Here is a 16,401-nt window from a genome sequence, read left to right as displayed (position 1 = left end):
GAAGGTGAACCTTCGCCCCAGTCTGAGGCCCTGAGTGCTCTGGAGCAGATTTTCATCAAGGATCTCTATGTACTTTGCACCTTTAATCTTTCACTTAATCCTGACTAGGGTAGGGTAGCCTAGTGGTTAGAGCGTTGGACTAGTAACCGGAAGGTTGCAAATTCAAACCCCCGAGCTGACAAGGTACAAATCTGTCGTTCTGCTCCTGAACAGGCAGTTAACCCACTGTTCCTAGGCTGTCATTGAAAATAAGAATTTGTTCTTAACTGACTTGCCTAGTTAAATAAAAAATAAAAAACTAGTCCCTGGTGCTGAACAACATCCCCACAGCATGATGCCGCCACCACCCTTTATTTAAGTCAGTTAAGAACAGTTAAGACGCTTGGCATTCAGGACAAAGAGTTCAATCTTGGTTTCATCAGACCAGAGAATCTTGTTTCTCATGGTCTGAGAGTCCTTTAGGTGCGTTTTGGCAAACTCCAAGCGGGCTGTCATGTGCCTTTTACTGAGGAGTGGCTTCCGTCTGGCCACCCCACCATAAAGGCCTGATTGGTGGAGTGGTACAGAGATGGTTGTCTATCTGGAAGGTTCTCCCATCTCCATCAGGATCTTGGTCACCTCCTTGACCAAGGCCCTTCTCCCCTGCTCAGTTTGGCCGGATGGCCAGCTCTAGGAAGAGTCTTGGTGGTTCCAATCTTCTTTCATTTAAGAATGATGGAGGCCACTGTGTTCTTGGGGACCTTCAATGCTGCAGACATTTTTTGATACCCTTCCCCAGATCTGTTCCTCGACACAATCCTGTCTCGGAGCTCTACGGACAATTCCTTCCACCTCATGGCTTGTTTTTTTCTCTGACATGCACTGTCAACTGTGGGACCTTACCTGTATATAGACAGGTATGTGCCTTTCCAAATCATGTCCACTCAATTGAATTTACCACAGGTGGACTCCAATCAAGTTGTAGAAACATCTCAAGGATGATCAAAGGAAACAGGATGCACCTGAGCTCAATTTAGAGACTCATAGCAAGGGTCTGAATACTTATGTAAATACATTTTTGTTTTTTATTTGTAATACATTTGCTGAAATAAAAATAAACTGTTTTCGCTATGTTATTATGGGGTATGGTGTGTAGATTGATCAGGACTTTTTTTATTGAATCCATTTTAAAATAAGGCTGTAACGTAACAACGTGTGGAGAAAGGGAAGGGGACTGAATACTTTCCAAATGCACTGTATAGTAGACAATGGCCTGAATCCTTGAGATATGCATTCATACTTTCATGTAAATCAAGAAAGATTGTCAATAGGAGATTTCCCCCAAATGACTGAAATTGGAAATTTCTGGGATGAAGACAGAGAGACTCACAGAAAATGAAGTAAGGGGCAGGACGCATGGCGAAGTCAGGCAGATAAAGCCACTTGATGAGGTTGGAGGTCAGGGCCTGACTGGAGGTCCTCCATGGATAATCTGACAGATAGAGGAGAAAATTAAGAAAGCAGTGATAGAAACTATTTACTATTCTATCACAGGGTAACTGCACATGTTTTTAATGGCAGTAACTCTAGAATGAGGCCTATGTAATATGCAATCGTGTGACTCAAATCCTAATCACACATCAATTATGGTGTAGTTACTACTGTAGTACATTGTAATCTCCAGATATCTCTCCTTACCGACACAGAGAGCGGGAGGGATGCCGATACAGAGCAGGTACTGCAGCACCATGAGTCCTGCAGTGAAGCAGCAGTACTTAGGCCACACCTCCCCTATGGCCTTCCTGCGTCGTCGTGACAGAACAGCCATCAGAGCACAGGAGTGCAGCAGCGCATAGAAATCCATCCGTTGGCCAATCACATTCACCGCCACCACAAAGCACACCTGAGGGACAGGAAGACCATCTCAAAGAGCTATGCAACCACTGTGACATGATGATCCTTCAAAATGAAAACATATAGATTAATAGCACAAAATCTCAAATGGAAGCAACAGTAAAAGAGCTATATTGGTTGTAGCTACTCTACCTCCAGGCCAAACTTGTAGAAGAAGTAGTTGATGAAGTACTTGATGCAAGGCAGGATACCTTGGTCCAGGTGCTGGCGTGTGATGCCTTGGAAGATGATGCTGAAGGTGGGGACCTTGAGGTCATTGTGGAGGCGATAGTAGAGCTGGTGTCTATGGACCGTCACCTCAAACACCAGCAGCCCCAGCACCATCAGGTGGTTCTGACATCAAAGAAAAACACAACCAAAGAACACTCAGACGATAGAACCACAGATTAATGAAGCTACCACACTAATAATAGGATATTCACTTATATGTACCATACTTACCATTATGTATTAATTAATCTGTTATTAAAATGCATACATCTCAATATCTCTCTTTCAATGGTTTTCATGGCATCAATAGTACTAAATAACCACAGACACTGAGTGAAAAGCTTGTCTTACCCTGAGACAGGGCAGGATCCTGTCTTCACACTTGCGCAGCTCTCCACACCATATGGCTGGGTCAACAGGCTTCACATAAAGCACAGACCTCCTCAGCAGCTCTGCCATGTTCCCCTCCATCTCCAGCCCTGTCCCATTAACTGACACCAGGCTCTGCACAAACAGAGATGCACAAACAGAGATGCATACTACTGTAAATGTAGATAGTCACACGCACACACATACATAAATAATTAATTTTCAGTATTTGGTCAGTGTTTTGCATTCTAGCGGTAAGTGAACTCACAGTGGTACAGTTGGAGGAGTACTCCAGAGGTTTGATGACCTTGAGCTGGTACAGCATCTTACACACCACCATGACACAGGCCCAGACTGAGGACACACTGGAGGCGATGGGGCGGAGCCGGGGGAAGGGCAGGGCAAAGGCCCACAGTACCAGAAACAGGAAGTTCATCAGAGACACCTTGGGCAAAGGAACGCAAAGCATGAAAGCACATGTTTAGTGCAGACCCCCTACACAGCATTTGTGGTGAAATCAGTGCAGTGTAAATGCAGTAGATGCACTATAAAATGTACTCTAAATGGGGTCAAGGTACAATGACAACATGGAGTTTCAGGGTCACATAAAGACATCTGACCTCTTGCAGGGACACCCAGATAATGCCGGTAGAAACGATCTTGAGGCTGTGGAGCTCCAGCAGCCTCCAACTTATCTCTTGAGCCAGCTGGAAGACAGCCAGAGCCTGGAGCAGCAGCAGGCCAGCCCGGTCCACCATCAATCCCCACTGGGTCAGACGCTCCTCTGGGGCGCCTAGCGGGCACAACAAGGACAGCAGACTCAGGGTCAGAAAAAAGATGTGATATGCTGTGCTCGATTTCACAGACTGTTCTGTTTATGTAGCATATTTGTTTGTATTGTCTATGTGCTGTTAAAATGAGCTTACTTCTGGTACAGTGAATTAGAATCTGAATCTCAGTGGCACACACCTGTTCCCTCCCGGTCCTCCTCAGATTTCTTCTCTGATGAGGCAGACAGTCCATCACTGTCCAACGTGTGCTGACTCCCCACACGTCCTGACTCCTCACTCATCTGCTTTCTCTGCTCCTTCGCCATCCTAGCAGGGAGACGGTAGGCAAGTCATATAATAATGAATACACTATATACAGTACATACGGTATAACAATGATACAATACATGAAAAGGAAGGAAATGTACGGATAATTTACCGTTTCTGTAACTTTTCAATGTTTTCTTTAATTCTGATGAAAGATACAAATCAGTTAAACATTGTACTTAGAGTGCTAACATTCTTTTAAATTATCTGAAAAATATTACGTTACCATTTTTAAGAAATTGTAATGGACTGATGGAATGAAATGATATCACCCAAATATATTTTTGCAACACATTATCAAAGCATGAGCTTGACTCCTTTTTTTATACTTTACGTTTGTCCAACTAAGGGTGTTTAAGATTTCTGAAATACTGGGCAAACCACGGTGTGTGAAGCATGCCATTCACAGAGACAGAAATGCAGCTCTTACATGTCAGCTATCACATTGACTGATTTTCTCAGCTCTTCCTCTCTGGATGAAGAGAGATGGACAGAATAGATGACACACAACGTAGAGATGAGTGGAGAATGACAGCATGATTTTCCAAAGAAATAAACATAATTCGAGCAATCAGATCATTACATTAATTTACTCCGTTTTCAATTTTTAGATTTATACTGATAACGCCATTGTACATCTTTTTTTATTAAAGGCCCAGCGTAGTCAAAAACGTTATTAAATATATTTCCACAATATGAGGTTGGAATAATACCGTGAAATTGTGAAAATTATGATAATGCCCATTTAGTGTAAGAGCTGTTTGAGAAGACCACCTGAAATTTCAACCTGTTTTGGTGGGAAGACATCACCAGATGGTAAATTAGTTAATAGACCAATAAGATAGAGCTTGTTTTCTGTTTTCCCCTCCCCACTCAGACCACTCCCAGACAGTCATAGCAAAATTATTGCTTGAGAAATTGTTCTTTGCTAAGAAGCTTTTTTTGCTTCTTGTTGACCATTTTCATTGAAAAAAGGTACTTAATTGTTACACAGAAATGATTTGATATTGAGATGAAAACAGCTGCATTGGACCTTTAAGAAAATGCCTCTAAAAATACCAGTTGGCATGAAAATGACATGAAAGGACCACTTTGATGGACTAGTAACAGTTCCCTCTTCCCTGATATAAAGCACATTATAAACTGGGTGGTTCGAACCCTGAATGCTGATTGGCTGAATGCCAAGGCATATCAGACCGTATACGTTGTATGACAAAACATTTGTTTTACTCTTCTAATTACGTTGGTAACCAGTTTATTATAGCAATAAGGCACCGCCGGGGTTTGTGGTATATGGCAAATATACCACAGCTAAGGGCTGTGTCCAGGCACTCCACATTGCGTTGTGCGTAAGAACAGCCCTTAACCATGGTATATTGGCCATATACCATACCCCACGGGTCTTATTGCTTAAGTATCCCAGGGGTTGTGATCAGGTTAGCTGTCCCACCTGGTTTGTCCCTGGCGGACAGGTATGTTGTCGAGGTTGGTGAGCTCCAGGAAGTCCTGGTTGAAATAGTGCAGCTGCAGGATGCAGGCCAATAGGAAGGCTGCAGGGAGGAGGATCCGAGCAAACAGCTCCACAGTGTCGTACTGCTCCAACCCCAGATCACGGAGACTAGAGGACAGAGGACAGGGACAGCACTGAGCACATAACGTCTACCAGTGGTGTTATCGGTTCTAATGTAATGACATCAGACACATGGGAACCATATGTTTGATGTATTTTATACCATTCCACTGATTCCGCTCCAGCCATTACCAAGAGCCCGTGCTCCCCAATTAAGGTGCCAGCAACCTCCTGGGATGCCTACAGTATGTTATTAGTCATGGATCATCAGGGAGACTTTCAGACACAGGGTACAAGATATGTGGAATTTCTGGCCAATGAATGACTCAATGAATCAATTAACACTGTAGCACTTTAAAGTCTTGGGGTGACTCCAACAATAAGGAGGCATAAGAAGCACTGTGAATGTATAGTGTAGGCCACGTTGCCACCATACACACTCACCCTTCCTCAGACATGCCCATGATCTGTCTGAACAGGCCAGACACGGTCTTAAACTGGTACATGTAGATGGCTATCAGGACGACCATGGAGTAGCCCACCACCACCGCCCAAAAATACTTCAGCACTCGCCTCCACACGTCATAATGGATCTGAGGAACGGTAACATCGATACCATGATAATCAAGGTCAAATCACTCTACAAATACTAATCACAGGGAGCAATGTTATTTTATAAAGATCATTCAAGCACTCTGATTTCCCTCAATTACGACACACATTTCATGACAACAGGCGTCCACAAAATAAGTTGTCTTTTCAAACCCATTTATCATCGCAGTCTTCGAGAGAAAGACTCTTTTCACACCACTTCGATACGGCTACACTCTTAGAATAAAGGGTTATTTGCGGGGGGATAGGGTTCTACCAAGAACTGTTTTGATCTGAAGAACCCTTTTAAGAAGACAAGGGTTCTTTGTAAGGCAAAGGGTTCTACTTAAAACCTTTAATAGGCTGACCACACCGCAAGCGTCGCGTGCACAAGCGTTGCAAAATAAATGAAGGAATCTATGTTATTCAATTATTGCGCCCACAAGGCTCGTGCGCGTCAACGAGCGTCTGTGTTGCCAAGGGCTAAAATAGAAATCATTCCTATTTCTGACGCAGATCACACTGCAAGTCCTGCCTCTCCCATCTCCTCATTGGTTTATAGAAGCAGGTACCCACGTGCCCTCTCCTCATTGGTTATACCCACGTGGGTGATTGAAAGACGAACTTTGTTGCCAGTCGTTGTGGTAATACTATGAAAGTTTAGATGCCAATCACCATATAAGTTCAAAGATGAAAAAGCCTGGAAGGAGGAGAGATGACTAGAAACGATTCGGTTGACCGTTTTATGTGTGGATTAATTGTCGGAGTGGAGGACCTTGTGCATTTCAGGTAAAATAACAACTCAATGTTTATATCCCAGGACAAATTAGCTAGCAAGTGCAAGATACTGTAGCTAGCTAAATTGCCATACATGTTTAATGCTTTTCGACCTGTCCCCAAATTAATGTCATTGGTTCAGAATTTGTTTTGATATTTTAACCTGTGTGTCATGATCGCGTTTGGTGTGGGGGGACAAAATAAATGTATGCACGATGGCGCACGCGCGCAGATGGTTTGGGTTCCGTGTTACACGGAACTGAATTCAGGTTGCAGGTAAGGATCCAACCCTTTTTATCCATCTTCGCATAAAATGACATACCCAAATCTAACTGCCTGTAGCTCAGGACCTGATGCAAGGATATGAATATTCTTGATACCATTTTAATGGAAACACTTTGAAGTTTGTGGAAATGTGAAGTTAATGTAGGAGAATATAACACACTAGATCTGGTGAAAGATAATACAAAGATCCTGTAGAGGTTAACAAAGGGGCAAAGATCCTGTAGAGGTAATAACTCTGGATTCCAATAGGAATTACACATCACTTTGCAAGCCAGCATAATGTGACTTGCAGGCCTGATATGGCAACATCACTATGTCAGGGTATTATTAGCCCCTCAAATAAAGGCCTTATGATATATGTAATGTATTATCATAAATAATGCAATTGTAAAGGCTAATAAGGCTGTTGGAACTGCTCATAGCGGGTTCTAAGAAGAACCCTCCAAAGATAAAAGGGTTCTCGGTAGAACCCTTCACAGACAGTTCTAGGAAGAACCTTTCGATGATAACCGCTTTATAATGGGTTCTAGGCAGAACCCTTCATTCAGGGTTCTAGGTAGAACCATACACAAGGGGTTCTTTGAAGAACCCTATATAGAGGATTTTAGATAGAACCCTCTGCAAAGGGTTCTACACAGCATTAAAAAAGGTTCGAGCCCCTTATGGTTCTACTTAGCCCCTTTTTAATTATTATTATTTTTTTACCCCTTTTTCTCCCCAATTTCGTGGTATCCAATTGTTGTAGTAGCTACTATCTTGTCTCATCGCTACAACTCCTGTACGGGCTCGGGAGAGATGAAGGTTGAAAGTCGTGCGTCCTCCGATACACAACCCAACCAAGCTGCACTGCTTCTTAACACAGCGTGCATCCAACCCAGAAGCCAGCCGCACCAATGTGCCGGAGGAAACACCGTGCACCTGGCCACCTTGGTTAGCGCACACTGCGCCCAGCCCGCCACAGGAGTCGCTGGTGCGCGATGAGACAAGGACACCCCGACCGACCAAGCCCTCCCTAACCCGGGCGATGCTAGGCCAATTGTGCATCGCCCCACGGACCTCCCGGTCGCGGCCGGTTACGACAGAGCCTGGGCGCGAACCCAGGGACTCTGATGGGTTAGCCCCTTTTTTTCTAAGAGTGTACGACCAGAAGTTACTTTTTTAGCAGGTTAGGAAAACTTACGCATTAGGTTGGGAGAATTAACTTAGCAGGTTAGGAGAATTAGGTTAAGGCTAGGAAAAGGGTTAGGGTTAGTGAAAATGCTCTGCTAACCTGCTACAAAAATCACTTCCAGTATTAGCTGTATCAAAGTGGTGTGAAAAGAATGTGTCCCCTGTCTTCATATGTTAATTACACATTCACAATTTATATACATAATAATAACTAAATTATTAAATGTAATGCAGCAATATGCACAATATCTACACTGCTCAAAAAAATAAAGGGAACACTAAAATAACACATCCTAGATCTGAATGAATGAAATATTCTTATTAAATACTTTTTTCTTTACATAGTTGAATGTGCTGACAACAAAATCACACAAAAATTATCAATGGAAAACAAATGTATCAACCCATGGAGGTCTGGATTTGGAGTCACACTCAAAATTAAAGTGGAAAACCACACTACAGGATGATCCAACTTTGATGTAATGTCCTTAAAACAAGTCCAAATGAGGCTCAGTAGTGTGTGTGGCCTCCATGTGCCTGTATGACCTCCCTACAATGCCTGGGCATGCTCCTGATGAGGTGGCGGATGGTCTCCTGAGGGATCTCCTCCCAGACCTGGACTAAAGCATCCGCCAACTCCTGGACAGTCTGTGGTGCAATGTGGCGTTGGTGGATGGAGCGAGACATGATGTCCCAGATGTGCTCAATTGGATTCAGGTCTGGGGAACGGGCGGGCCAGTCCATAGCATCAATGCCTTCCTCTTGCAGGAACTGCTGACACACTCCAGCCACATGAGGTCTAGCATTGTCTTGCATTAGGAGGAACCCAGGGCCAACCGCACCAGCATATGGTCTCACAAGGGGTCTGAGGATCTCATCTCTGTACCTAATGGCAGTCAGGCTACCTCTGGCGAGCACATGGAGGGCTGTGCGGCCCCCCAAAGAAATGCCACCCCACACCATGACTGACCCACCGCCAAACTGGTCATGCTGGAGGATGTTGCAGGCAGCAGAACGTTCTCCAAGGCGTCTCCAGACGGTCACGTCTGTCACATGTGCTCAGTGTGAACCTGCTTTCATCTGTGAAGAGCACAGGGCGCCAGTGGCGAATTTGCCAATCTTGGTGTTCTCTGGCAAATTAAAAACGTCCTGCACGGTGTTGGGCTGTAAGCACAACCCCCACCTGTGGACGTCGGGCCCTCATACCACCCTCATGGAGTCTGTTTCTGACCGTTTGAGCAGACACATGCACATTTGTGGCCTGCTGGAGGTAATTTTGCAGGGCTCTGGTAGTGCTCCTCCTGCTCCTCCTTGTACAAAGGCGGAGGTAGCGGTCCTGCTGCTGGGTTGTTGCCCTCCTACGGCCTCCTCCACGTCTCCTGATGTACTGGCCTGTCTCCTGGTAGCACCTCCATGCTCTGGACACTATGCTGACAGACACAGCAAAACTTCTTGCCACAGCTCACATTGATGTTCCATCCTGGATGAGCTGCAATACCTGAGCCACTTGTGTGGGTTGTAGACTCTGTCTCATGCTACCACTAGAGTTAAAGCACCGCCAGCATTCAAACGTGACCAAAACATCAGCCAGGAAGCATAGGAACTGAGAAGTGGTCTGTGGTCCCCACCTGCAGAACCACTCCTTTATTGGGGGTGTCTTGCTAATTGCCTATAATTTCCACCTGTTGTCTATTCCATTTGCACAACAGCATGTGACATTTATTGTCAATCAGTGTTGCTTCCTAATTGGACAGTTTGATTTCACAGAAGTGTGATGGACTTGGAGTTACATTGTGTTGTTTAAGTGTTCCCTTTATTTTTTGGAGCAGTGTATTTACCCTCAGTCAGACTGTATGTGAAACAACTATGCTGCTGGCAATGATAAACAAAAGGGTAATATTGGCTTCCTTACAGTATGTGTGGTGTGGGGTCGTAGTTAAGCCATTAAGCTTCTGTAAGTGCTCAGAGCTAAAAGGTCAGCAGAAATACAAGATGGGGAGGGAAACCAGGAAAACAGCAGCATAAATGTTTTGTGTCTGTGTTTACGAAGTAGGATCAATATTCATAACCGGATCTGTATTGATGAGAGTCTCGAGCTGTCTTTGAGGTATTGGATGCGAAGGGGCAGTAAATGTGTCATAACATTTTGTTGACCCTCTTCGCTTCTTAAGTGCCGTAAACAGCTAATGATGACTATTAGTTAGTTAGTTAGTTAATTACCATATCAGTAGCATCACTAGAGTGTGAGACAATCATACTGTGTAAGGGTGAGTGGGGTCAGTGATAAGGTACTGTATTTACAGAGCGAGGGTCTGAAATTAACTTTTTGGTCAACTAGATTTTACGGCTCTTAAATCAAACAATTTTCATTTGACACAATCTTTCACTCAGTTTCACCCTTCTCTTTTTAATAACATTGTAGATAGAATCTTATATAATATAAACTTGATTTATATAGCACAATCCATATGGTATTTCCTGTGTAGTGTACACAACTACATTGGTTTAACATTATCTAGAAGTAAGTATGAGGCCCACCTGATAGAGGACGACACAGAAGAGGAACAGCACAATGTAGAGGATCTTGTAGACCATCACCTTCCCGGAGAAGCTGACCACAAAGAACATGGAGCAGCAGAACAGGATCCAGTACTTCACCAGGGTTCCCTTGACCGCTGAACCCAGCATCTCCATTATGAGGGAGGTATCACCTTCATCCGCTAAGAGAGAGGAGGAACACAACATAGAACTGGTTCAAAGGGTCAAACACCTCTGTGGGTTAGAGCACTGTTCAGTGAAGAATGTTACAGACACCTGGGTACAATATCATTTTCATTTCTAATGCATTTGTTACTGTATTAGAGAATGTGACTTTATCAGTTTGAATCCATAAAGTATGCATAAAAGGAGAAGAGTCCAGACGTGGTAGCACTTTGACTTCATCCAGAGACTCTTCTGACTCCTTCAGATCCTGCTCTTCCTGTTTCTCCTTCAGTTGTTGACGGAACAGAAGCAAGAAGCTAAAGGCGTAGAACACCTTGGCTCCCAGGTGGACGCAGGGTGCTGGGTAACTGGCCATGTCAAAATCTACCAGCACAGCGTGGGCTAGGTCAGGGTATAGCTCGTTCCTCCGCAGCCTCAGACTGCTCAGGAAGGCAAGCAGTAGCAGCACGGTGCCGTACACTGCCAGGAAGGGAGCACTCATCATGGCGTAGCGCCGACGGTCACGCATTATCCAGATCAGACACGACCACACCAGCAGGGCAAACGTCAGCCAGCTGTTATAGGTGATGCTCCACACCTGAGGGGTTGAAGGAACACAGGACACAGGGATACCTAGTCAGTTATCCAACAGAATGAATCAGAGGTGTGGGGGGCTGCCTTAATCGACATCCACATCTTCAGCACCCGGGGAACAGTGGGTTAAACGCCTTGCTCAGGGGAAGAACAACAGATTTTTACCTTGTCAGCTCGAGGTTTCCATCCAGCAACCTTTCAGTTACTGTCCCAATGCTCTAACCACTCGGCTACCTGCCGCTGACACTCTACCCATCTTAAATACATTCTTAGAAAAATGGGTTCCAAAAGGGTTCTTCAGCTGTCCCCATAGGAGAACCCTTTTGGGTGCCATGTGAGAACCCTTTGAGGAATGGGTTCTACATGGAACCCGAAACAGTTCTACCTGGAACCAAAAAGGGTTCTTCATAGGATTTTGCTATGGGGACATCTGAAGAACCCTTTTAGGTTGTAGATAGCACTTTTTTTTCTCCTAGTGTAGTTGTATAACCATGTTTATGTTACAGAGATGTGAAGGTAATTGATCTCTATTCAGTTAGACTTTTAAAGGAATTGTTTTCGGAAAGTTAATTGTTCAGTAACTAAAGTGGTTTACCATCATGATGATGAGTGCGCTGACGTAGCTGTGCTTCATGATGAACAAGCCGAACACAACCAGTCCACTGGGGCCAGGAGGGGTGGGAACAGTCTCTGTATCACTCATAGACACCTCACTCCTCTCCTTCTCTTCCTCACTCATCTCTTTCAACTCCTCTGACTCTGAGAGAGGAGAAACAGCTGGAGGAAGGAGTTTAGAAGAGTTTCTATTCCATATAATTGGCATATTTTAAAACTGTGCCATGTCAGTTTCTACACTACTGAGGGATATTTATTCAATATCAGTTTACTACCATTTATTCATGACTGGGTAAGATCAAAATATTCAGGTAGATATAAATAATACGGTAACACTATTTGGACAGTCCATCTGTAGATTCTCTACAGACTATCAGTAACATTTAAACTATTTACTAATCCTAACCCTACCTCAAACCCTAACCTTAACCTTTAATCTAACCCTAAACTTAACCCTTACCCTTATTCTAAACCTAACCGTAACCCTAACCGTAACATTAGCAAGCAGGTGCTTATCAACAGATAAGCATTCCGGACTATCCAAATAAAATGTGACCAAAACAATGTGACCATCTACCTTGTGAGGGTGCCAAGTCTATTCCTTCATATTGTGGTGGAGGGTAGCAGTTTGTATATCCTGCCGCTGGCGCTCCCATCAGTGACCCCATCTCCTGTCCTCTCAGGTCATGCCATGATCTGCTCATCAGTAAAACCATTGGCTGCAGAGGAAAAACTGTTTACTATGAATTTTGGCTTTGAAGATAAGTGATGCACATCAAATTTACAGTGTCTAACCAGACATTTAAAGTCTCTTTAAAGTAGTTATAACAACAACAATTTGGAGTACATTGGGAGAGCAGAAAGTAGTTCATGTACCTCCTCGTCTGGCATGTACGCTTCATCATCCATACTGGTCAGTAGCTGTGATAGACAAAGAAAGACAACTGTTCAAGAAATCTGTAGAATCATGTTGGTAACACTACAAGAGGCTAGATTGGGAAATGTAGAAGATTTTAACACCTCCAGTCTGTCTCCTGAGATGAATAAGACCTTGGAGAAGCTGGGGGGATCCTCAAGGGATTCTACTGGACTCTCAGACTTCTCCAGAGTACCCTGGCAGAAATACACAGACAGCACCATGAAATGACTGACACACAATGAACACGTCCAGTAAAGCATAAACCAGCAACTTAAACCCCATTTTTCTTTCATTTAACAACTCATTGGCTGCATATGAAATGACACCCTATACACTATATAGAGCCCTAGCCATATAGTGGTGAACTAATTTTTATTTTATTTCACCTTTATTTAAAGAGGTAGAGAACAAGTTCTCATTTACAACTGTGACCTGGCCAAGATAAAGCAAAGCAGTTCGACACATATAACAACACAGAGTTACACATGGAGTAAAACAAACAGACAGTCAATAATACAGTAGGAAAAAAAAGTCTATATACAATGTGAGCAAATGAGGTGAGATAAGGGAGGTAAAGGCAAAAAAATACAATATAGCAAGTAAAACACTGGAATGGTAGATTTGCAGTGGAAGAATGTGCAAAGTAGAGATAGAAATAATGGGGTGCAAAGGAGCAAAATAAATAAATAAATACAGTAGGGGGAGAGGTAGTTGTTTGGGCTAAATTATAGATGGGCTATGTACAGGTGCAGTAATCTGTGAGCTGCTCTGACAGCTGGTGTTTAAAGCTAGTGAGGGAGATAAGTGTTTCCAGTTTCAGAGATTTTTGTAGTTCGTTCCAGTCAGCAGCAGAGAACTGGATGGGAATAATTGGTTTTGGGGGTGACCAGAGAGATATACCTGCTGGAGCGCGTGCTACAGGTGGGTGCTGCTATGGTGATCAGCGAGCTGAGATAAGGGGGACTCTACCTAGCAGGGTCTTGTAAATGACCTGGAGCCAGTGGGTTTGGTGACGAGTATGAAGCGAGGGCCAGCCAACGGGAGCGTACAGGTCGCAGTGGTGGGTAGTATATGGGGCTTTGGTGACAAAACGGATGGCACTGTGATAGACTGCATCTAATTTATTGAGTAGGGTTTTGGAGGCTATTTTGTAAATGACATCGCCGATGTCGAGGATCAGTAGGATGGTCAGTGTTACAAGGGTATGTTTGGCAGCATGAGTGAAGGATGCTTTGTTTGCGAAATAGGAAGCCAATTCTAGATTTAACTTTGGATTGGAGATGCTTGATGTGAGTCTGGAAGGAGAGTTTACAGTCTAACCAGATACCTAGGTATTTGTAGTTGTCCACATATTCTACTTAGGGAATAGGGTGCCATTTCGGACACAATTAATAACTTAGGCCTCTTAGTTGCATTGGTGCCTCAGTCTTAGTTGAAGTACCTCCTCCTCCTCAGTGATGTTGACCCACTTGTGCAGCAGAGCCACTAGTGTGTAATAAAGGAGCAGCAGCACCATGGGGTTGGTGAGGACAGGCCAGCTGATGTCTGGCTGCAGACCCAGACTGTATGGCTCAGTCTCATTGGTTTGGATGACCGCTGTTATACCAAACAGCCTGAACAAAATCAGAGAGAGATGCACCAGATCGGTTAACAAACAATATTCACAGTGGATAGATGGCATGTATCAGTTTATGAAATTGAACAGGGATTTGTGTATGTCTGTGTCCAGTGTAGTAGAGTGTGTCATTATTTTCTATTTCAACAATATGAATAAATACAATAAGTTTTTCAGTGGCTGGGTTTCAGCCCGCAAACCAATATGGTAAAAAGGACTGTGTGTATCTGTATAGTCAGTGTCCAGCCAGTATCCTGTGATGCTACATCCTGGTCCCGTGGCCCTACCTGGCGTAGATGTCCTGTGGGGGTACGATCTGTTGGGCCAGGGGCAGCTGGTACAGGTAGAGGCTCAACAGGTGACCGGCGCTGAATATAGCCATCATCACACAGAGGGTACCGAAGAGCAGCAAGCTGAGGGAGTGGAGAAAAACCCACCACCACACCAGGCCCAGGAACGTCCCGAAATATACCACTGAGGTCAGGGAGGGCAGAGCGATGCCTGGTACATGGGGATTAGCACCAGTCAAGGGGAGAAAGGAGAAGATTATGGTAGTGTGGGGGAGCAGATAGTAAATGAGTTGCCTTAATTTGGCTGGGCTATACAGCGGAGAAGGCTGAGCCAATGCAAGACTTTGAGTCTGGCTCGCAAGAATAGTACATAAGAGTCAAAAGTGACTTCTTTGAATGCAATGAATTAGATTACAATCCACAGCAAGGAAAGGAAAGCCTTTTGAGATGTACCTGCCAGCCCTAGTAGTATGGTGACCACTACTTTCCCTGCTGTGTTCATGATGGCGGACAGCAAGAGGCGCAGTCCAAGGGAAAATGCCATGAACTTCTGGACAAACTGAGGAAGGGCTGCCGGCACCGCTATGCTTTCATCCGAGCTGTCATAAGACGAGCCGTCTGTGACTTCACTGCCGACCTCAGACTCTGAGTCGGACATCTCCACATCCTGCTTGTCAAAAGAGCACTAGTTTGACAGACATAACAACATTTGACTTTGTAACAGATTCAATCTAAAGGAGTTCCATGTTCAAACCACTAGAGAAGAAGTGTTGAAATACTGCATTCAAATTCTTTACAACATATTGGAATGTATGATGTACATTTCTAACACTCTCATTTAAAACAATAATGGTTCAACTTCTGTGAACTGTGAATTGAACAAAAGAGGCAGGTGAAATTGGCCATGTGCATACCTCAGGGTCAGAGGGTGCGATACAGTTCTGGTTAAGTTGGGGTGTGGGGCGCAGCAGCTTCCTGATCAGGCGCAGTATGAAGAGCGCTGACAGGAAGAGCCCCAGATCAGGGGCTAAGAGACGCACAATGTTCCCTGCATCCACCAAACTGAACCTGGGGACACAACACACAACAAGTGATTAACAACACCCACATTAGAAAAAACACCAAAGTCCGTTTTTGAAAAGTAAAGAAAATGTTGACATACCGTACAATGCCCAGATGGTAGAGAATATTCTCCCAATATTCGTTCTCTGTTGAACAACAAATAGAAATCAAGTCTCGTCTTATCAGCAAAATTCCAAAGCAACATCCACCCTCATAAATGTTTTCTTGAATGAGTAAGTTCATTATACTCTCCGTGTATGAAAAGGCAAAAAAAAACATCTGTCTCTCTTTTGGTTGCTGTCCAGCAGCATCTCAGAGTATTTTTTGTTAGTAACTCAGTGAGCCGATAGAGGCTGGTGTTATCTTACCATACTGAGGCACATAGGCAAAAGTGATCTGCATGAAACACTGTAGAGCCAGAAACGTCACGCTGGTAGAACAGATGAGCAGCAGGAACGTCCCTGTTTTTCCTTCAGAAATAGAAGACCAGAGACACAGATTATTGGGGGAGAATAGAATAGAATGGAAACTTCACTTTCAATTTTTGTGAGAAATAATATGTCTTTCTTCCTATTCCCTACCCCTCCAAGACACATACAATGTATTCAGATCAGCCAGTCGGTATTCTGTTATCATCCATA

The 16,401-nt window shown here is 44.0% G+C and overlaps 1 protein-coding gene across 1 annotated transcript in view; it reads right to left on the bottom strand.

Annotated features, from left to right (window-relative positions):
- The window catches only part of LOC109869748 (piezo-type mechanosensitive ion channel component 2-like), a 34,019-nt gene that overhangs the window by 13,568 nt on the left and 4,050 nt on the right, over positions 1–16,401 (bottom strand). The window contains exons 3-23 of the mRNA XM_031804357.1: positions 16,129–16,230; positions 15,861–15,906; positions 15,613–15,766; positions 15,152–15,383; positions 14,696–14,909; positions 14,235–14,406; positions 12,925–12,987; positions 12,751–12,795; positions 12,452–12,593; positions 11,855–12,018; positions 10,885–11,263; positions 10,501–10,682; positions 5,584–5,732; positions 5,020–5,187; positions 3,442–3,569; positions 3,093–3,265; positions 2,741–2,917; positions 2,455–2,574; positions 2,026–2,226; positions 1,678–1,882; positions 1,370–1,471 (exon numbers count right to left, since the gene is read on the bottom strand). Coding sequence (XP_031660217.1) covers positions 1,370–1,471; positions 1,678–1,882; positions 2,026–2,226; positions 2,455–2,574; positions 2,741–2,917; positions 3,093–3,265; positions 3,442–3,569; positions 5,020–5,187; positions 5,584–5,732; positions 10,501–10,682; positions 10,885–11,263; positions 11,855–12,018; positions 12,452–12,593; positions 12,751–12,795; positions 12,925–12,987; positions 14,235–14,406; positions 14,696–14,909; positions 15,152–15,383; positions 15,613–15,766; positions 15,861–15,906; positions 16,129–16,230 — 3,318 coding nt within the window. The remainder of the gene's footprint in view (positions 1–1,369; positions 1,472–1,677; positions 1,883–2,025; positions 2,227–2,454; positions 2,575–2,740; positions 2,918–3,092; positions 3,266–3,441; positions 3,570–5,019; positions 5,188–5,583; positions 5,733–10,500; positions 10,683–10,884; positions 11,264–11,854; positions 12,019–12,451; positions 12,594–12,750; positions 12,796–12,924; positions 12,988–14,234; positions 14,407–14,695; positions 14,910–15,151; positions 15,384–15,612; positions 15,767–15,860; positions 15,907–16,128; positions 16,231–16,401) is intronic.

The sequence above is a fragment of the Oncorhynchus kisutch genome, linkage group LG24 (genome assembly GCF_002021735.2).
Source record: "Oncorhynchus kisutch isolate 150728-3 linkage group LG24, Okis_V2, whole genome shotgun sequence".
Lineage (NCBI taxonomy): Eukaryota > Metazoa > Chordata > Actinopteri > Salmoniformes > Salmonidae > Oncorhynchus > Oncorhynchus kisutch.
The sequence above is the reverse complement of the archived record's forward strand: the minus strand, read 5'-3'. Positions and strand labels throughout refer to the sequence as shown.